At 50.2% G+C, this 21,782-nt stretch overlaps 1 protein-coding gene across 23 annotated transcripts in view; it reads left to right on the top strand.

Annotated features, from left to right (window-relative positions):
• Positions 1-21,782, top strand: part of NFASC (neurofascin) — a 200,152-nt gene that overhangs the window by 124,596 nt on the left and 53,774 nt on the right. For 12 of the 23 annotated variants that reach the window (XM_066261590.1, XM_066261594.1, XM_066261598.1 and 9 more), the window contains 7 exons: positions 625-642; positions 1,380-1,485; positions 3,567-3,763; positions 4,198-4,320; positions 8,750-8,920; positions 13,915-13,965; positions 21,321-21,432. In XM_066261590.1, the coding sequence (XP_066117687.1) occupies positions 625-642; positions 1,380-1,485; positions 3,567-3,763; positions 4,198-4,320; positions 8,750-8,920; positions 13,915-13,965; positions 21,321-21,432 (778 nt within the window). The remainder of the gene's footprint in view (positions 1-624; positions 643-1,379; positions 1,486-3,566; positions 3,764-4,197; positions 4,321-8,749; positions 8,921-13,914; positions 13,966-21,320; positions 21,433-21,782) is intronic. The other 11 variants (XM_066261604.1, XM_066261601.1, XM_066261600.1 and 8 more) reach the window with 3 other exon arrangements.

The raw sequence follows: 21,782 nt of genomic DNA, 5'->3' as shown, positions 1-21,782 counted from the left end.
TGTTAATACGTGGGATTTCCATAGGGCAGCGCACTTCTGCCGTGAGCAGGGCAATGGTCGTTCACCTGTCCCTAGAGTTGTCCAAAGGATGACAAAGGAGGGGACGGTGAGGAAAGAAGGTGCTTTCATGTGTGAAAGAGAACGCGGGACCGTGGGAGGAGCGAAGCGTGTGAACTTTGCTTGGCCCTTGGGGCTCTGTCCTGTAATAGTGGTTCCGACTCACCTCAGCCTTACCACCCTGGCACTGTTGGTCAAGGAGCATCTAGAGGTGATGGGTGGCGTCTTCAGAGCCCAGCCTCTTTTGAGCAGCATTGCCACTTGACATTTGGACTTCCCTAGTAATATCTTCCTTTGGTCAGAAGCTGGTCTTTCTGCTTCATTGCGTGGGTTGGTCCCTGAAGAGGTGTCGCCTTCTCCATGAAGCACACTAGGTCCATTCCACTCCAGCTTGGCTCTTCCACTGAGCTCCGCAGCTGACAGGAAGGAGCCTGTGCGGAGTGTCCCCCGCCCCGCTTCTCCCTCCTCCCTGCATGCTGGGCGTGAGGACACCTGGGCTAACGGTCATGTGTGATAACTGCTGTCTTCTTTTCTCCCCCCACATTGCTAACCCATCGGAACTAACAGCAAGCATTCAGAATGAGCGTAAGTCCTGGTGCCTCTCTGCACTGTGCGTCTCGGAGGTTGGAGGGCGGGGGAAGGCCAGGTGAGGGCACACGAGGGGATTCTTGGCCTTTGCACTCTGCCTGTTGTGGCTTCTTCACACCAGAGCCCCATAGTGAGGTCCCTTACTGTGAGAGGAGGGAGGAGGCTCAGCCTATGGAAAGGCAGGTGGGTAAGAAGGGCCAGAGCTTCCCCATCTGCAGGTGGCTAGCACGGGAGCAGTGGGAGAAGTGCAGCTCAGGACCAACAGCGGGGAGCTGCTCCTTAGCCTGCAGACGGGTCCCTGGGAAATTCTTGGGGGACTAAAGCCTCTTTCAGCTCCCTCCTCACCACATTCTGGCCCATCTGTTGATCCTCCAGGGCTCAGAGCCATCACATCCCCTAGGTTCTGAAAATCTAGCTGCCTTTTGTTCCTTTATTCTTTCAACAAACATTTATCAAGAACTACTGTGCTCTATAAGCATCGAACATAAGAGCGGGTGAAACAAAAGCCTGGCCTTCAGTTTCTCACGGGAATACTGTGACATCTTAAAGGGATTCTTCTTAATGCTTAGTCTGTGGCATGCATCCCTTTCCTTCGATCTCTGGAGTGGGGCACTGTCCACCTGCTGCTTGCCTGCTTTTCTGTGTGGCAACCAGAGCTTTTAATTGCAGCCATTCTTCAAGCCAGGGACCGGGCAGATCCGCAGCCTGACCGCCTACTGTTTGCCCTGTTACAGTGCCCCAGCCCCCGACCATCACCAAGCAGTCCGTGAAGGACCACATTGTGGATCCCCGTGATAACATCTTGATCGAGTGTGAAGCAAAGGGGAACCCTGCCCCCAGGTGAGTGCACTAGCAGGAAAATCCAACCCGCGGGGAGGGAAAGGGGCCCCAAAGAGGGCATTTAAACTACTCCATTGCCATGAGCCTGATGGTAGTTGAGTCATCTGAGAAATTCAACTTATCCATTAAGACCCCACTAAGTAGAAAGTACAGTTTGGAAAATTAGCAAATTTAAATGATGAGGAAACTGAGGACCAGAAAACTTAAGAGGGGTAAGTTCACACCGAAAACCAGGACTTAGATATTAAGTTCTGACTGTTAGTATAACACTGCCTATGTTCCCATCATCCCCCCATGCTTAGCTTATAGGAAGTCCCTCTCCCTAGCTAACTCGAGGGTCTTTTTTTGTGTGTTTTTTTACTTTATTTTTTTAATTTTTAGTGAGGAAAGAAGGCAGAGAGACAGACTCCTACATGCACCCCGACCGAGATCCACCCAGCATGCCCACTAGGGGGCGATGCTCTGCCCATCTGGGGCCCTTGTTCAGTTGCAACTGGAGCCATTATTTAACGCCTGAAGCGGAGGCCATGGAGCCATCAGCAGGAGGGAAAGAGAGAGAGAGAGAGAGAGAGAGAGAGAAGCCACAGGGGAAGGGTAGAAGAGCAGATGGGCACTTCTCCTGTGTGCCCTGACCAGGAATTGAACCCAGGACATCCACACTCCGGGCTGATGCTCTACAGTTGAGCTAACCGCCCAGGGCTTAACTCGAGTTTTTCATTCTGAGCTGCTCTGCGTGTTTATGTGCATGTCAGCAAACATGAGCTAAAAGCCTGCTGGGCACCAGGCTCAGTGTTAGAGTTGTTCCTCATGCTGTCTTATTCGACCACCTCACCGCTCTTCAGGGAAGGACTTATGCCCTTGGGAGTGGAAGTAAAATGGAGGCACAGATATTCAGCACCTTTCCTAAGGTCACTCAGCTTGAGAGTGGCAGAGGCTGGATTTGAACCCAGGCCTCTGACCCTCCAGGTCAGGTTTCTTTCTACTGAATGGTAAGCATTGTTGATGTGGAGGTGGTATGCCGTCCTTTCCCCATCTTTAAAACAGCTTCCACAGGCTGGAGCTTTCAGGAGCCTCATGCCCGATTCCGACCCAGATGTGACAGGACCCCACATAGAGGGTATGGATCAGCAGGAGAAAGGAGGCAGGGTGGAGCCGCAGGTGTGTGGCAGCCGTTTTCTGGCCCTTTCCTGCACCCCCAGCTTTGTATGAGCCCGTGTAACTCAGAGCTGTGAGCGTGGAGCAAGCAGAGCCACTGTCGCCCACAGGGGGAGAAGTGGGAGTTATCCTGAAGGGTCAGACAGGGCTTGGATAACCTTGCTTCTGAGGTTTTGGCTTCCCCCATGTTCTTTTATGGGGACAACAATTCCTAACAATGAGCAGCCACTGCTGCTCCTGCTTCTTTTAAGGTTATATCCTGGGCAGCTACAGATGCACATCCCCCAGGAGAAGCAGAGGGGTGTGCCAGCCCCTTCCCCCTGGGGCTCAGGGTTATGAAGGCTGCTTTTGTCTCCCAAAGCTGCCTCTTCTGGGCTATAATGTATGGCCACTGCCTTATAGTCTCCGCCCACTGAGCAGGGGTGCAGATAACCTGAACCACTTCACTTTGGCTTTAGAGCCAATTATCAAATAAGGAGGCTGGAAGAGTAGAGTCAATTCCCTGGTGCATGGGGGAGGGCTGAAATATGAACTTGGGTTTGCATTCCTATTTGGATGTTGAAAATGCCCCAGAGTGGAGGCAGCAGCTGACGATGGATTTTTTAAAATCAAAATCACTGCCTACTCCTTTAAAGAACATAATTCCCAGGGGCTACTTGCTAACTACCTTGTGGAACTATGACTCCCAGCCTTGGCTGGGTCTAAGTACTGTCAGGGACCGGCCCCTGGCGATTCAGCTGAGTGGGACTGGGGATGCTGCATTCAGGATTCCCAGGAGGTTCTGCCACTAAGTCCGGGCTGGGCCCGTTGGTATGAAGGTATGGTTTTGTGACTGAGTCAGGGACTAGGGCCCTGAGATTATCACCTGGAGCCCAGAACCCATCCTGTTACTCTTTGTTGCTCTGCCCCTCCCCCCATTTCTACAGCTTCCACTGGACTCGCAACAGCAGGTTCTTCAATGTCGCCAAGGACCCCCGGGTGTCAATGAGGAGGAGGTCTGGGACCCTGGTGATTGACTTCCGCAGTGGTGGGCGGCCAGAGGAGTATGAAGGGGAATACCAGTGCTTTGCGCGCAACAAATTCGGCACAGCCCTGTCCAATAGGATCCGCCTGCAGGTGTCCAGTGAGTAGCGTGGGGCAGGGTCGAGATACCCTGCTCCTAGGTCCAAGGAGGGTCATTCTAGAAGGGCCACCCTTGCCCTTGGCCTGTTGGTGCTTTGGGGACCTGCATGTCCTGCTTGCTTCTCCACCTCTGAACAGGGTATACCTCCCCCAACTCAGAAAGATTTCCTGAAAAGGAAGTTTTCGAACTAGAGTCTTGAACAACTTCACTTTGGGCACAGGAGGAGGAGGAGGAGGAGGAGAAGAGCCTTCGAAGATATGCATCCATTCAGACAAAAGGCCTCTCCCCTCCTTGGGCTCATGGACCCTGTCCCTCTGCCCTGTCACGCTGGTTCTCCTGTTTCTCGTTCTTCTCACATGCCTGGTTCTAACCTCACTCCTTTCCCCGGCCCCGTCCATCACCCTCGTTTCAACCTCCTTTGTGTTTCTCCCCAGAATCTCCCCTGTGGCCCAAGGAAAATCTAGACCCAGTGGTGGTTCAAGAAGGCGCCCCCTTGACTCTCCAGTGCAATCCCCCACCTGGACTTCCATCCCCAGTCATCTTCTGGATGAGCAGCTGTAAGTCTCGGAGACTTGGTATTTTCTGCCAATTTTATCTTAGGGAGTGTGGTAGGTGTGTTAAATGGGGAGACGCTTGCCCAAGGCTAGAAAACCTTGACTTGTGAGAAGCAGATGTTAGGTGGCTCCATGGCTAAGAACAGGCTCTGTAGAGAGAGGCTACTTGGGTTCGTTTTCTGCTATTAGCTGTGTGATCTCAAGCAAGTTGCTTACCATCTCTAGGCCTCAGTTTCCTCTTCTTAAAAAATAGGGTTGATAAAGAATAGGGTACCTAATAGAATTATTGTAAGGATAAATAAATAAGTTAATAATATGTCCAAAGTACTTATAACAGGGCCAGACACACAGTAAGTGCTCAGGAATATCTGTGATGATGAAAAGCAAGAGAAAAAGGAATAAGGAAGAAGAGGAGAAACTGTTTTTCCAATGGGCCAATTGAAGGCAGGTTAATACCAACCCTCTTTCAGTCCTCTGTCTAGATTCGCTCTTCGTGTTAGGACAGAAGCAGGGAATACGGGAATGAAACCGGATAAAGGGGAGAGGAGATTTGGAGCAGGGGGACAGGGTACCATCATTCAGAGCTTGTCCTAGCTCAGTTTTGGAATGAGGTTCATTTAACCACTCTGGGCCTCAGTTTCCCTCAGTTTCTTCCTCTGTTTTCAATCAGACTAAAGGTGGGGGGGTGCATTATGAAGGTGATGAGAAAACTGTTATCTTTCTTCCTGGCATCCCCTCCTCACTCCATTTCTCCTTCCCAATATATGTATGCATCCATCTATCAATCCATAGGCCCTCCTGCCTTTCTGCCTATCCTCCCTCATTCTCTCCTGAATTCTTACCAGCCTGCTTCCCAAAGAGGCAGCCTGGGGGTTGCTCTGCAGAGGAAGTGGCTATGTGCCCAGTCATTGTCCGGCTCTTTCCTCATCATGGTGCACGTCTGTGGGGAAGGCTGCCTGGCCACAGGCTGCAGGTTGGTCTGTCAGCGAACAGGGCAGACCCCTTCTCTCACTCCCTGTCTCGGACTTGTACCTCCTAAGCAGATCTCATGACCTTCCTTCTCTTTCCATCCTCACTGACATCCCCCCAGCACAAGCCACCATCAGCATTTCCCTGGGTTACAAAACTTATCCACAACTGGCCTTCCTGGTCCTTCTAAAAACATAAACGTGGCACAGAGGACCCAGAAATAAACCCGCACCTTTATGGACAATTGATATTTGACAAAGGAGGTAAGAGCATACAATGGAGTAAAGACAGTCTCTTTAACAAATGGTGTTGGGAAAATTGGACAGCTGCCTGCAAAAAAATGAAACTAGAGCACCAACTTACACCAGTCACAAAAATAAACTCAAAATGGATAAAAGACTTAAATGTAAGTCGTGAAACCATAAGCATCTTAGAAGAAAACATAGGCAGTAAGCTCTCCGACATCTCTCGGAGCAATATATTTGCTGATTTATCTCCACGGGCAAGGGAAATAAAAGACAGGATAAATAAATGGGACTATATCAAACTAAAAAGCTTTTGTACAGCTAAAGAAAATATGAACAGAATAAAAAGACAAATCACTCAATGGGAGAACATATTCAACAATACCTCTGATAAGGGGTTAATAACCAAAATTTATAAAGAATTTGTAAAACTCAACACTAGGAAGACAAACAATCCAATCAAAAAATGGGCAAAAGAGATGAATAGACACTTCTCCAAAGAGGACATACAGATGGCCAATAGGCATATGAAAAAATGCTCAACATCACTAATCATTAGAGAAATGCAAATTAAAACCACAATGAGATATCACCTTACACCAGTCAGAATGGCGCTCATCAACAACACATGATAGGTGCTGGCAAGGATGTGGAGAAAAGGGAACCCTCCTGCACTGCTGGTAAGAATGCAAACTGGTGCAGCCACTGTGGAAAACATTATGGAGATTCCTCAAAAAATTAAAAATGGAACTGCCTTTTGACCCAGCTATCCCACTTTTAGGAATATATCCCAAGAACACCAAATCACTGATTCAAAAAAGAAATGCACCCCATGTTTATAGCAGCATTGTTCACAATAGTGAAGATCTGGAAACAGCCCAAGTGTCCCGTCAGTGGACGAGTGGATTTAAAAGCAATGGTGCCTGACCAGGCGATGGCGCAGTGGATAGAGCGTCAGACTGGGATGCCAAAGACCCAGGTTTGAGACCCCGAGATCACCAGTTTGAGCGCGGGCTCATCTGGTTTGAGCAAAGCCCACCAGCTTGGACCCAAGGTCACTGGCTTGAGCAAGGGGTTACTAGGTCTACTGAAGGCCCGTGGTCAAGGCACATATGAGAAAGCAAATAATGAACAACCAAGGTGTCACAATGAGAAACTGATCATTGATGCTTCTCATCTCTCTGTTCCTGTCTGTCTGTCCCTATCTATCCCTCTCTCTGACTCTCTCTCTGTCTCTGTGTAAAAAAAAAAAAAAGCAGTGGTACATATATACAATGGAATACTATGGGGCCATGAAAAAGAAGGAAATATTACCTTTTGCAACAACATGGACGGACCTGGAAACTATTATGTTAAGTGAAATAAGCCAGGCAGAGAAAGAAAAATATCATATGACCTCACTCATTTGAGGAATCCAAGGAACAATGTGAACTGAGGAATGGAATTTAACCTGAAGGGAGGTGGGGAGAGAGCTGTTGGGAGGGAGACAAGGGATATGTTGAGGGGAATATGGGGGAGGGGGATGCAATTGGGGTGACACTAGAATCTATGTAAACACAATAAATTAAATTTAAAAATAAATAAATAAAAAATATAAAAACATAAATGTGGCAGTTCATTTATATGCTCAAACCCTTAATCGACTCCTCCATCACCTCAAAGTCTGGACGCCTTTCCCTGGCACACAGCCCCCTTCCTGATCTGTCTCTGGCCCTTCTCCCACCACCCAGCCCACGGCCCCCTCCCTCTTTCTCAGGTGCTCTCACCTTAACACACGCTGTTCCTGCTGCATGGAACCCTCTAGCTCAGGGGTCCCCAAACTTTTTACACAGGGGGCCAGTTCACTGTCCCTCAGACCGTTGGAGGGCCAGACTATAAAAAAAACTGAACAAATCCCTATGCACACTGCACATATCTTATTTTAAAGTAAAAAAACAAAACGGGAACAAATACAATATTTAAAAAAAAAAAAAAAAGTAAATTTAAATCAAGAAACTGACCAGTATTTCAATGGGAACTATGGGCCTGCTTTTGGCTAATGAGATGGTCAATGTGCTCCTTTCATTGACCACCAATGAAAGAGGTGCCCCTTCTGGAAGTGCAGCGGGGGCCGGATAAATGGCCTCAGGGGGCCGCATGTGGCCCACAGGCCATAGTTTGGGGACCCCTGCTCTAGCTCCTTCTCTTCCACCTTGCAAATGTTCTGCAGCCTTCAAGCCACAGCTCAAGCCCCCAAAATTGTACTGGCTGCTCCTTTTCTCAGCTCCTCCCCTTCTCCTCTGGGCTTCCCACTCGCCACTGAATTGAGTTACTCATTTCTCCACTGTCTTTTCCACTAGACTGCAGGCTCTTTGTCGGCGGGAACTGTCTTTTCTTACTCCTCTCTCTTTCCCCAGTACCTAGCACAGTGCTGGCACACAGTAGGCCAACAGGAAATCTTTGATAAATGATTTGAAGAGCTCACCAGCCCGTACTGGAGAGTAGGCATCACTAACTTTTGTGCTTTAAGAAATGGTGACTTAAGAACACTCATGGGGGTAAGAAGGAGTTTGCTACGAGTAGTCAGCCTCAGAAGTAGTACACTTTTATAAACCAAATAGCCTGGGAACCTGGCATATGCATTTACATCAGTGGCAGTGCTTGGAAAAAAATGTAGGTGATGTAGTCAGCATTCTTAGTCACTCCTAGGATGTCTTTAATTTTAAAAAGCACACATTTTTATATTCTCCCATCTCTAAAATTGGAAGGCATCCTAAATCAATGGTGTGTATCATTGATTGGTATGCATCTTACGATCATATCTGATAGTGCTTTTTTCCTTTCTTGGGGACTGGAAGAGGGTAAAAAATAAACAAGTGAATTTGACTTTTGATTTGGGAGCATGTGAAGAATTATGCTCCCACCCTGGGGCCTCTGGGCCAGTCTGATCTTTTGTGGCGTGAATGGGAAATAGAAAAGTATAGTCATAGAGCCTGGGCGTGGTGGACAAGCAGGTCTCTCCCTCACTGCTTAGGCAACCCGAACATTTAAGTCCTTTACTTTCCTATATGTGAAACAGGAGTAAGCCCCACCTCAGAGTTGAGAGTGAGGTGGCACTCCGGCCCCCCCACCCCCCCACCCCCGCTCACGGCCCTGTGCAGGAGCTCACTCGCCAGAAACATGATGTTGTTACTGTGTCATTACTGCTAACCTCCCACTGTACCTCTGCTTCCTTGCAGCCATGGAGCCCATCACCCAAGATAAGCGGGTCTCCCAGGGCCATAATGGGGACCTGTACTTCTCCAACGTGCTGGTGCAGGACATGCAAACCGACTACAGCTGCAACGCCCGCTTCCACTTCACTCACACCATCCAGCAGAAGAACCCGTTCACTCTCAAGGTCCTCACCAGTAAGTGCAGGCCCTGCCCAGGGCTTGGCAGCCCACCTAGCCCGAGCAGCCCCGGGTATCTGGTCTGGGGGGAGCCTCGGCCCTGAGGCTGACCTAGAAAGCCCTCCAGCTCTTTGTGCCTGAACTACTTCAACGTCTCTTAAATACCTCCGGATTCTGAAGCCTTGAGTCCAATTGGTCCCACTCTAGGTCAGTGCCTCTCAGACGTGGGTGCTTCACCTCTTTGTGCTGCATTAGCTCCCAGGGGACTTGGACACACACCAGAACTCAAGGAGCGCTGCTTAAGTCATCATTGGCATGCCGGTCATGTCCTCTGCTTGATTATATCTTGTGTTTCTAGTCATTATTTGGTTATCTTTATTTCTAGAATAAAACCACAGCACAGAATTAGTGGGCACACCTACCTGAACTGTATTTGATTCTGTGATATGCATATGTTGGACCATATGGAATCACTGTGTTTACAAGTTGCAGGTTTATGTTTAGTTTTATTTACATTTTTATTCCCTGATCTCTTTGACTGGTACCAAAGCAGATCGGCATTTCCTGACCCATCAGAGCATGGGTGGCCCTCCACAGAGGAGAGAGAGAAGCTAATCAGTCAGACAGACTTCTTGCCAGGGACCTGCTGGCCTGCAGCTCTGGCTGCAGGTCCTCCACCTCCTCGGGCCATTGAAAGTGGCTGTGTTGGTTTACCCGGTGGATTTATGGCATGTCTTCCAGAGAAGAGCCCTCCCTCCCCAAAGACTGTAATCTGACTCAAATCTGAATGATGTTTCCCACACTGTGGACAGGGATTGTGAGGGTGGCCAAGCAGAGGCCACGACACGGGCTCTGGCAGCTTTCACAGGTCGGAGAAAGGAGGCTGAACCCTGCCTTCCTGGAGCCCACGCGTGCAGGTGGTTGATGACGTGTCCCGGGGTGACATGGGACTGGGGCAGAGGCTTGTTACTGTTGTCATTACTGCTAAGCTCACTCAGGACCGTGGGGGCCGGCCCCCGCGTGCTGTCCTCGCCTCGTCGGTCCTTGCTCACGGTGGTCACAGGCGGTGCTGGGCTGGCCCGGCCCAATCCATCCCCTTCGTGGCGCCAAGGTGGAGCCATAGGAAGTGCTTCCCATCTCCTGAAATGGGTTATTTTATTCCTTTTTCTTCATTTCCTTCCCTATTTAACTTCCTTCCTCTCCATTTCCCTTCTTTCTTACTTTCTTCTTTCCCCCTCTCTCATCTCTCTCTCTCTCTCTCTCTGACCCCATTTTACCCACTTCTAAGCCTCCCTTTCCTGCTTCTGCAGGTCCCCACACATTGTTCTGAGCTGTCAGAATTTGACAGCCAACAGGATGGCCAGAAACCCAGGGACAAGCCCCACATGTTCCTGGCAGAGTCACCCAGCTCCGGGCTGCTTGCTGTCCCCTCCCTGGCTTTCTTGTTCTGGACTTGGGCCCAGAGGGGAGCCCTGGAGAAGAAAATTGGGTTGTCTGAGGTGTCTCCTCAGTGCACGTCAGGGGCGGCTGCTGCCAGCTGGCCGAGCTGGGGAGGACAGTGTGGTCTTCCCAGGACTTCAGAGTGACCTTCGGAGCCGGGACAGGACCGGCAGTGGGAGGGGAAGGAGTGTTAAGAGCAAGATGCTCACTGAGCCAATCCCTGGACAGCCTTCTGTGCCATCACCTGGGTCCCCTTCTCCCTGCCCAGGAGATGCTTGAAGTCAGCCTGCTGTCTGAGGACTGAGTCCCATGACTGTCTGTGGTCCTGGGCAGAGGCCTCCACTGCCACACAAGGTTGAGGCAGGTAGAGGTTTCAACCACATTTAGAAGTTGGGCTTGACCTGTGGTGGCGCAGTGGATAAAGCGTCGACCTGGAAATGCTGAGGTCGCCGGTTTGAAACCCTGGGCTTACCTGGTCAAGGCACATATGGGAGTTGATGCTTCTAGCTCCTCCTCACCTTCTCTCTCTGTCTCTCTCTTCTCCCTCTCTGTCTCTCTCTCTCCCTTTCTCTATCCTCTCTAAAATGAGTAAAAAAAAAAAAAAAAAAAAAAGTTGGGCTTTTCAGAAACATCCTTTTCTCAAATATAGGAGATATCTATTTCTGTTCCATTTCTGGGCTCCCTGTACCACTGAAAACTCCTCCTAATGCTGAGGAAACTCAGGTACTGTGAGCAGAACCCCATCAGCTTCCTGGAGTCTCCCAGGGGCAGCTTTGGCTGGGAGCGAGTTCTGGGCATCTCTGCCAGCCCACATCAGGCACAGTTGCTTTAAATAGCACAGTTATGCTTCTCAGACCTTCAAACCAGGTCTAGGGGTGGGAGGCGAAGCAGCCAAGTTGGGCTGGCTTCTGAGACTGGGTTCTCCAGCAGGGGTTTCTATCACCGTTTGCCCAAAGGGGGAAAAATATATCTCATCACAGCCAATTTTGTATTACCTGCAGTAAAGGAAGGGGTATCGAACACACAACACTGAGCAATCTAAAATCATTTGTAAAATTTGTTTGGGGATGCAGTCAAAGAGTACAGACCCAGTGGTTAGATTCTATCATCCTCATACAACACCAGGGTGGTTAACTCTTTCTCAGACCAGCACAAAATTTCTGACGGACTGGAGGTTAAAAACCACTGGTCTAAGTGACACTCTTACACCAGGCAAAAGGTCTCTGAATTTCTCAAATGTGCTCCAGAATCCACAAATTGAGGTGTATTCCAAGCTTGGGTCAGTCTCTGAATGGGAACATGAAACAGGCCCTGTCATCTGTGTGTGTCCCGGTCCTCCCCCCAGGAGGAGACAGAAGGGGCATGTTACCTCTTGAGTCCAGCCACAGCCATGCCTACCCTTTGCCACTATGACTCTCCACCCCCTGCAGGTCAAGTCCTACCCGTAGCTCCAGATAATCCCAAACTGACTTCCCAAACCCAGGTTAGGTCTTTTACCACACACCCTATCTTAAGGGATAGTTCTAAATACTGAAACTCCTCCTACCAGGGTGCTAGCAGATTTGGGATGCAAGCAGTGCAGTCCCAGGAAAGAACCATGGGCTCCGCAGTGAGTTGTAAGGGGGTTTGAGCCGCCTCCAAATGTGCTAATGTTCTGGCACACCACTGCTCCTCCCTCGGGCAGTGGGGCCAGTTCCGGGCTCTTAGGGCTGTCTGCTTGGCTTCCGAACAGCTGCTCCACCCCACCCTCTGTGGCTCTTTCACCCCTGTAGCTGGAAGGAGGTCAGTGGTGGAGGAGTGAAAAGCTAGTTAAGGATCTTGGCATGACTGTGTGCCCTATTTCAGAATGTCTTTCTCACTGAGAGTTAAGTGCCCAAGGGCTTTACTTACCTGATATTGGAACCAAGGCCACTGGTCTTGCTCCTTAAGGAATGTCTTCACCCCAAGACCATCTAGAGCAGGGGTTCCCAAACTACGGCCCGCAGGCCACATGCGGCCCCCTAAGGCCATTTATCCGGCCCCCGCCGCACTTCTGGAAGGGGCACCACTTTCATTGGTGGTCAGTGAGAGGAGCATAGTTCCCATTGAAATACTGGTCAGTTTGTTGATTTAAATTTACTTGTTCTTTATTTTAAATATTGTATTTGTTCCCATTTTGTTTTTTTACTTTAAAATAAGATATGTGCAGTGTGCATAGGGATTTGTTCATAGTTTGTTTTTTGTTTTTTTTTTTTTCTTTTCATTTTTCTGAAGCTGGAAACAGGGAGAGACAGTCAGACAGACTCCCGCATGCGCCCGACCGGGATCCACCCGGCACGCCCACCAGGGGCGACGCTCTGCCCACCAGGGGGCGATGCTCTGCCCATCCTGGGCGTCGCCATGTTGCGACCAGAGCCACTCTAGCGCCTGGGGCAGAGGCCACAGAGCCATCCCCGGCGCCCGGGCCATCTTTTGCTCCAATGGAGCCTTGGCTGCGGGAGGGGAAGAGAGAGACAGAGAGGAAAGCGCGGCGGAGGGGTGGAGAAGCAAATGGGCGCTTCTCCTGTGTGCCCTGACCGGGAATCGAACCCGGGTCCTCCGCACGCTAGGCCGACGCTCTACCGCTGAGCCAACCGGCCAGGGCCCTGTTCATAGTTTTTTTTATAGTCCGGCCCTCCAACGGTCTGATGGACAGTGAACTGGCCCCCTGTGTAAAAAGTTTGGGGACCCCTGATCTAGAGAGTTCTGAATCTCCAGCTTAGTCAGCAGGCCTTTCCCAGGCCAAAGGGTAGAACTCAAAGCACTCATGCACTGTCTCTCTCTCCCCCTCTCTCGCCCCCACCCTCAAACTCCCTTTCTAACCCTAAAATCTGACCCTCGGTCTGGCTCTCCCCGCCTCTCTGGACCACTCCCAGCCTCCTCAGAAGGAGGCCTTTCTACCAACAGACACATCTGGGAGCCCAGGGTGTTGCCCAGTGGTCAGGTTAGTGGGTGCTTGTTGCTGGTCAGCACATGTTTGTTGGGTGCTGTCAAGGTCCCTCTCTCCCACTCCGCTGCTGAACTGTTTCTCAGCTGTCTTCTCGTGCACTGCCCACCCTCTGCACCGTAGCTTCCGCCCAGGTAGGACTCGGCTCTCTTGCAGGGCTCACTAACACTCCTTTCTCTTTAGCTTCTCCAAGAGCTGGCCTGATCCAGAGACCTGGCAACTGAGGCTTTCGATGGGAAGCAGTTGTTCAAAGACTGCTACAGGATGCCACTAATCCTTATCTCATTTGAAAAGATAGTAGGACTAAGCAATTCAGGATCAGAGTCAAGCCTAATTTTTTTTTTAATTAAAAAATAAACTTATTTTATCATTGCCTTCTTTTGCAGGATTTAACCTTTTCTTCCTTTTTTGGGCTGTTTTGTGTTGCTTGTCCCTCACCAAACACATTTCCTTTCCAAATGTGCCGTGTCTTGCCTCCGCAAAAGACCGCTGACGCTCTGCCCGGTTGTTCCTGCGGCTTTGCGTTTCCGTTCCCTCCCATTGATGCCTACGCCTCCGTGACCTCTCTGTGGCCTCCCGTTTGCTCACCCTCTTTTGTTTATTGCAGACCACCCCTATAATGACTCGTCCTTAAGAAACCACCCTGACATGTACAGTGGTGAGTCGCTGTGGTAACCTTGGGAGTAACCTTGCCTGTCCTAACCCCAGTTTGCCTAACTTGACTGACGCCATGTCATTAACTCGTGCCGAGTGGCAGGTCTGACAGTTGGCTGGGCCAGGATGCCAAGGTGCCACCTCCAGAATTCTGCTTGCCAGGAAGACAGGGGCCAGTTTGGGAGTTTGAGGTGGCTCGTGTGGTGGTGTGGTCTCCTCGTACCTGCAGGCCTCTGGTTGCTGAATTCTGGACAAGCTGGTCAAACCAGGGTAGAACTTCAAAAGAGCTTCTTGGAGGATTCAGTAGAAACTTAGGCATCGGTGGTAGATGGATGGAGACTATCTGTGGATAGATAACCTGAGAAGGAAACAGTAAGTCTGGTCCTATTAGTAGTTTAAAGAGCACAGAAAACTTTGTAATAGGAGTTTGCTTAACTCTCAAGTGTCTGAATATGCCTTGCCTGCTCTGTAGTCTGGCCACAGCTCCTGGGGACCCTATGTCACAGGTCCCTTGTCTCTAAAATCTACCTGGGAACTAGGAGTGAGAGTCCAGCTCTGAGTTCTCTTTCGAGGTGAGTATAAATGAAGATGTCCTGTCACCTGGGCCTCTTCTCCCCTCTGGGAGTGGCACACATTCAGTGCCCACCAGTCCACACATTTGCAAGTCATGGAACAGTTTCCATGAGGCATATTTCTAACTCACCATCCAAGCCTTCCAACATCTCCCACAACTGGATGCTCAAGCTGATTAGTGGAGTAATTGGCTATTTCCACACCTGGGTTGCTCCCACCATGGCTCAAGAATGTCTTGTTTTCCCTGAGCAGCTAGAGGAATCATCGTTTTCTGGCTTCAGCATGACAGCTGGCCCCATCATCAGTTCTGCCTCTAAGCGGAGGCTGTAGGTCCCCAGGGGGTCATTGCGGGCTCAACTATGTAGATAGGAAGTGTCTGTATTGTGATGTGGTAATATAAACAACGATCGAGTCTGCAGTGGGGGACGGCAAGAGGGAGTGAGAGCCGGGGGAGAGAAAAAGGCTCAAACTTGGCACCAACCAGCTACAGCCACAGTGAGATCCTGCCAAGCAGATTTACTGCCTGAGGAAGCAGGGGACCTTTGTTGGATTTTGAGCGTTGTTTGTTTTCAAAATAGTTCAGCCAGCCACCATTGTGTCAAGAGCCCCAGTGCACTGGTGTGGAATGTGCCTTTTTCTAAATTGGATTCCGGGTAATCTATTATAGAAGTATTCTTAAAGCTGGAGTATATGAGAGCCAGAAGATTCCTTAGAGACCATCTGGTCCCAGCTCCTCGCTTTAGATGAGATAAAACATTCAGAGGACATGCATGTAGAGTTGTTTTATCAATGGAGTAAGTTTGAGTGATTCCAGCCATTTAAACCAGTTTGTGACCAGTGATATTATTACAAGTGAATAAAGCAGGAGTTATAAGAACCGGCAAGGGCTATCAAACCAAGCAAAACTCATAAGTGATCACATTGCTACCAGGATGGGACTGGGCCTGGAGCACGTCTACCGCGGGCCAGCCAGTAGTGTGTGGGTTCTGGACTTCATGCAGGGAAGATGTCACAACATGACTTCTGGTGATTTTGAGAGTACATTTGATTAAAGTGAAACAAGGAAGGGACTAGGATAGAAGAAGCAGCGGAGAGTCTGGGCAGGGCTGCTCGGACTCTCTAGAACTGTGATAGGAAAGAAGGCAGCCAACGCGGGGCTACTGGCAGCTCACTGGAAAGCCAGAGAAAAGGTGACCTTGAAGACTGGTTCGGGGGGTTAGCCTGGTTGCAGGTCTCGTTGGAGACCCGTAGAGTTTAGAAGAAAGATAATTCACTCAAAAAGGAGATTCATGTGGAGGTGCCCCAAGTAGGACACGCTCTGGCTTTTTTGTCTTAAGGGGGTTTATCTGCTTTCCAAGGCAGGGATTTTAGGGGAGGTCTCAGGGGAGGGTCTCAATAGAATATTCATCAGCTTTGCCGAGTGCGCCCTTTCAGGGTCACGGTCTCCACTGACAGGTCGGCACCAGGGCCCAGGATCATTAGTCATTACAGCTGGTCCTGGTGGCACCTGCCTGGTTTTGCTGCTTTTTGGGGCCTGCCTGGAGATGAAATACATCTGAGGTCTAGATGTTATCTCTCAGGAGGAAAGGTCAGGGGGTCTAAACTGCATGACCAGCGATATGAAAGTCGGGGGGTCTAAATCACATGACCAGCTACTATATGAAAGTCAGGAGGTCCAAACCACATGGCCAGCGACGTGAAAGTCAGGGAGTCTAAACTATTTGACCAGCGGATATGCCGAGGGAGGGAAGGCCACCCTGGGGGTAAGGTCCGGCACCGGTTTTGCCTGTTGCTAGGCGCCCAGGCTCTCTGCCCCAGTGACCTTCTGTACCTGGCTGTAAATTGCTTGACCAGTTTGTTCAGCTATTTGTCTTCGTTTCCTCATTCCATTTGCCAAGGAATTTTTCTAGCTTCTTACTCTCCTGCCTCAACGTGAGAGTGACCCCTTCTCTTCCATTCAAGGTAGAATGGGGCTGACCAAGCGTAAAGCCAGCTGGAAAGGACATAAAGACAAAGTGAGGCACATATTGAACAAAGAACAGCTACAGTGAATGGTTCTAGAAAGAAATAGATAGTGGGAAAAAAGAGAAGATAAGATCCTTCCTGAGTGCAGAGGGCTGGACAGAGAGACTCAGTGCAATGAAAAATGCCCAGTGCCGTTCTGCGTTTTGCTCTTGTATAGAGTAGTAGGGCTGCCCCATAATTATTACATCTTGTTCTAGCGATTTCTGCAGTGGTTTGGTCTCCTCTAAACATACACTAGATGACCCCGATTTGCCACTTACAATGTACCCAGGCCAGGAGACAAGGAAGATACGGGTACGCACTCTGAAGTAGAGTGCCTTGAATCAAACTCAGGCTTCAGGACACACCATTGACTGACCTGGGCAAGTCGTTAGCATTTCAGAATTTGAATCTTTTCTTTTATTTTTATTTTTTATTTTTTTTGTATTTTTCTGAAGCTGGGAATGGGGAGGCAGTCAGACAGAAACCCGCATGCACCTGACTGGGATCCACCCAGCATGCCCACCAGGGGCGATGCTCTGCCCATCTGGGGCGTTGCTTTGTTGCAACCAGAGCCATTCTAGCACCTGAGACAGAGGCCACAGTGCCATCCTCAGCGCCCGGGCCAACTTTGCTCCAATGGAGCCTTGGTTGTGGGAGGGGAAGAGAGAAACAGAAAGGAAGGAGAGGGGGAGGGGTGGAGAAGCAGATGGGCGCCTCTCCTGTGTGCCCTGGCCGGGAATCGTACCCGGGACTTCCACATGCCAGGCCGACGCTCTACCACTGAGCCAACCAGCCAGGTCCGAATTTGAATCTTTTCATCTGCAAAATGTATTACCTGCCCCATAAGATTGTTGTGAAGATTAAATTAAATGATGTACATATGGTTCCTAGTATGGTGTCAGGCACATCAGTGATATTGAAGGGAATGGTGTGGTACTGACTGTGTCAACTATAATTGTTCTGTGCTTCTGAAATTAGGGAGGACCAGAGCACTTGAAGACAAGCCAAGGGGAGATGGGTAGGCACAATTATGGAAAGTACTTTAGAAGGAGAAGTTTTAGGGCTGACTAGACAAATAAAAGCTGTTTATATCTCAGTTGTGCTGAGATCTGGGTAAGAGAAAAGCTCCAGCTACTGCATGAGAGGTTTGGGTTAGTCTCACAGAAGAGCTTTTCCAGCAGTGCAAGATAATCAGGTGTTACAGACAGAGTTTTTCCCCTCTGCTGGGGTGGCTGGTCCTCTGTGCCTAGAGCCAGAGAGGTAGATGAGATGCCGGAGGTCCAGCCCATGAGGTCTCACTTCTGAGAACTGAAAGCAGCAAATGGAGGACTCCACTGCCCCTAAAAGCTGTTTTTGGTTAAGGTTCTTGGGTACCTCTGACTCACTCAGGTCTCCGCTTCTGCTGACAGGCAGTACTTGCCAGAGGGGGCAGCTCGGATGTTCAGCAGTCTTGACCTTTCCTCTTGCAGGAGACAGTTGAGGTATTTTTCATTGGCCCTTTAAAGTCAAGGGGCTTGAGGCAGTGTCATCGCTGGATGTCCCCAAGCTGACCAGATTCCCTTGGAAACTCATGTGCCTGCTCTTGGGCCACCGCTGTGAGGGCAGGAGAGCAGAGCCCCCCCCCCCCAGGCTAAAGGTCAGGTGGCCCACGTGGAAGTTCTTCCTGAGTCCATGCAGAGATAAGCTGTGGGATCTGGGTTCTGAGTGATAAGCTGTGGGATCTGGGTTCTGAGTTTGATCAGGAATTGGGTCGACCCCAGCCTCGAAAATCAGATAGAGTAAGAGAAGCATCATCAGGCTGGGCAGCTCGCCGGGGGTCCCGCCTCCAGGGTCAAAGAGAGGGTGCCCTATGACACCCTTGGAAACTCATCTTCCACCACTTGGAGTCTCACAGAGTAACCGCCTTTGCCTCAGAGCTTCTTCCTGGGATTACTTCTCCAGGGAGAGAAATTAGCCACCTTCCCTTGGGACAAGTGGGTACCGATGCCACCAACTGGATTATCCTTCATAAATTTTAGACCCCTCCTGCGGCAGCTGACCACATCTCTTCACAGCCTCCCCTTTGGGTGCAGCCCTCCTGTCCCATGATGGTATCATGTGTCACCCTGGCTCCTCTTCAAGCTTTTCGTGGCCTTAAGAATCCAGTTAAGATGCCTTTGGAGCCCCTTAGTTCCCAATGCAGCTTCTTTTCTTCCAGCTTGGGCCTGAGTTTAGTTAATAGTCACTGAGGAGAGCTGGAATCCTATCTGAGACAATGAGAACAATATTTGAGACAAACAGTGGAAGAGTTTGACCAGCGCAACCCACTAAGGCAAAAATATCTTTCTCCTTTACCTCTTTTGCCCTTGGATTTCGTTTCTCTTTGATTTGATCATGAAACATATTCTCAAAGCTGTAGGGATAAGTGCGGTATCCATCTTTAAAGAGAGGCAAGATAGAAGAGATGGTAGAACACAGCTCTGGTGCTTGTGACCTTGGCAAGCCTATTGACGTCACTGAGCCTCAGTTTTCTCTGGTGAAAATGGGGGTGATATCCTCAGGTTTGTTGTGAGGATTAAACATGGTTGATAATATCGAGTTGTTAGCACAGTGCTTGGTCCATAGTGAATGCTCTGATTCACCATATGGCGGCCCTGATTATTACCTATGATTCCTTGGGATGTTCTTCCCTATATTTTTGAGCTTTGGCTTGTTTCCCGGTAGCTTCTCCCCTCTTAAGATATTTCTCTGGTTGCTAGCGCACATCCTACACATGAGTGCTATGACCTTTTTACAATCCCAGCTGCGGCATGTCAGGGCACCACAGCGGGACTCTGCTCACTTCTCCTTCCCAACTTAGTGTTTTGCTGGTCATGTGTGCTCGTGGTGCTGCATGCTACGGTGTGAATTAAACATCCACACGGTCACACATTGGTTTCTGCAGATTGTGTCCCTGCGGGAAGGAACATGCCAACTGAGCTGGGACCTTGTCTACATAATCCTAGGGTTCCTGGTACTCGACATATTCACCAGCCTGACATCAGAGCCACCTGTGTGAAATCTCCCTCTCCTCATGGTGCCCTTGACCTTGTGTTGTCTGGCTGTTTTGGTGATTCCATGACGATGGGCAGGAGGAAGCTGCTGCTTTGATGTCAGGCTTCCTTGGTATTGAGAACTGGATGCTACAAGAGTTATAGATATATAGATGGTAACCAATTAACCACATAATGGATTAACACCTTCGGTAGCCACTGTTGTATATGTGTGTGCTGGTAGGACAGAGGAGGACATCTACAGAGAAAGAATAACATGTGGGGGACAGCTTTTGCCTCGTTTTGTTCTCTTCTTGCCTTGAATGCATTCATTCCACAAACGTTTATTGAACACTTGCTATGTGCCATGTATCATGCCAGCCGCCTAACTGCCTCTGCATGTGTTTCCTCACTTCTTCCCCCCACAAAGGGATAAAACAGACATAAGCTCTATGAACTGCACTCCCCCAATGGTTAATGGCAAGAAGCTGAGTGTCCCTAGGACAGGACCCCGCTGATCCAGCCGGGCATCAGCTGGTCCAACAAGCTCCTTTAGGAGACACCAATGTCACAGAGACGGAATTCCCTGCCACTCCGTCCTCTCTTGGCCAGCACTCGTTAACAGTCCCCACCCAGGAAAATGCCTCTGTTCTCCAGCAGTCCTGCCTCCCTCCCACCTCTCACCTCTCCAGCTGAGTGGGAGACCCATTAAGCCCATGAGTAGGCTCAGCTTGTGTGTTTATTTATACACCGTCAGCCAGGGGTGCCCTGCCCAGCCCCCCTGTGCTTTGGGCTCCTGGTTAGAAATGCCTTGTTCCTTTTCCTTGCATCATATCCATTCCCACAGAACTATACAAAGAGCTCCGAGGATGGCAGGAGGCTCAGGTGGGTGGGTTCCACTCTGCAGTGGTGTGCCCAGACCTGCATGGCCCCCTCCACTGGGAAACAACCACCCTGACCCTGTCCATCTCTGTGGGCCACCCGACTTCAAAACTTGTGTGCATGTCATTAACTCCTCCCCTGTGGCTACTCCAGCCTGGCTGAATTGTAGATCACCTCCTCCATCTTGGCTGCTACTTGCCTCTCACCACCCCCCGCCCCGCCAGTGTCTCACATCTAATTAACACCCTCTCCCCCACCCCCTCCACAGTCATTAATAAAGAAGCAGAATGATCTTGGCCCCAGAAGTGATTTCCTGTCATCTCTGCTCATTAATTCTCTCTGTGTCTCCCCTATACTGTTAATAACGCTCCCTGCATCTGACTGTTCATCTGGGTCTCTGTGGCTTCATCTCAGCTTCTTGTCTCCTGGGTCCCAAAGGACAGGTTTTCTGTCTTGTGGCCCCAATATGTGCCTTCTCTTTCTTCCACTGCTGCTGAGATGGCCTCCCCAGGAGCCACCCAATTGGTCTCTGGGGTCCCCACACAAGATTCTCAGGGAATAAGCCACTCATGGCTCAGGCAGCCCCACCCCCCATTCCAGGGAACCGTGTGGGAAGCCGGGCTCCTCTCCTCTCAGAACTTAGAGCTGCTCACACACATGTGCTGGCGGGGCCCAGGAGCCCTGAGCTTCCTAACACCCTCTCTTAATGATGCCCCGCCCTTGGGGTGGTTTCAGCTGGGAGGGCCCCAGCCTCGGTTCCTCTGAGGGTAAAGAGGGAGGGGGGAGCAGAGGCGTGATGACATTTCTTTCTCACCTGACAGCTTTGGCCTAGCTGGGACAGCCCCCGGACCAGAGGCTCACGCCAGCTTATTCTGTCCTATTTCAGCCCGAGGAGTTGCCGAAAGAACCCCCAGCTTCATGTACCCCCAGGGCACCTCGAGCAGTCAGATGGTGCTCCGTGGCACGGACCTCCTGCTGGAGTGCATCGCCTCCGGGGTGTACGTACCGTTTTGCCCCGCTTCTCACCACCCTCCAGGAGGCTGGGGGGATCTGTGCATGCTCTATTTTGCCACATCTGGGGGTACAAAAAGAGCAGACAGCCCTTAGTGAGGACTTTGTAAATCACAGTCATCTCTATCCCATTCTGGCCGCCTCTCTTCTGGATAATGAGGAAAGGAAATGGGTGGGCATCCGATACATGTGTTAGGATCCTGTGTGACCTTAGATGAGTCACTCAGACACTCTGTGCTGAGCAGCCCCTCGGAATAGGAGAGATCAGCTGTCTGAAGACATGTATCCTCTGGGCCCAAGTATACTTTAAGGACACTTGGGTGTCTGGGCCCTATAG

The sequence above is a fragment of the Saccopteryx bilineata genome, chromosome 2, assembly GCF_036850765.1.
Source record: "Saccopteryx bilineata isolate mSacBil1 chromosome 2, mSacBil1_pri_phased_curated, whole genome shotgun sequence".
Taxonomy (NCBI): domain Eukaryota; kingdom Metazoa; phylum Chordata; class Mammalia; order Chiroptera; family Emballonuridae; genus Saccopteryx; species Saccopteryx bilineata.
This window is presented reverse-complemented; position numbering and strand designations above follow the sequence as displayed.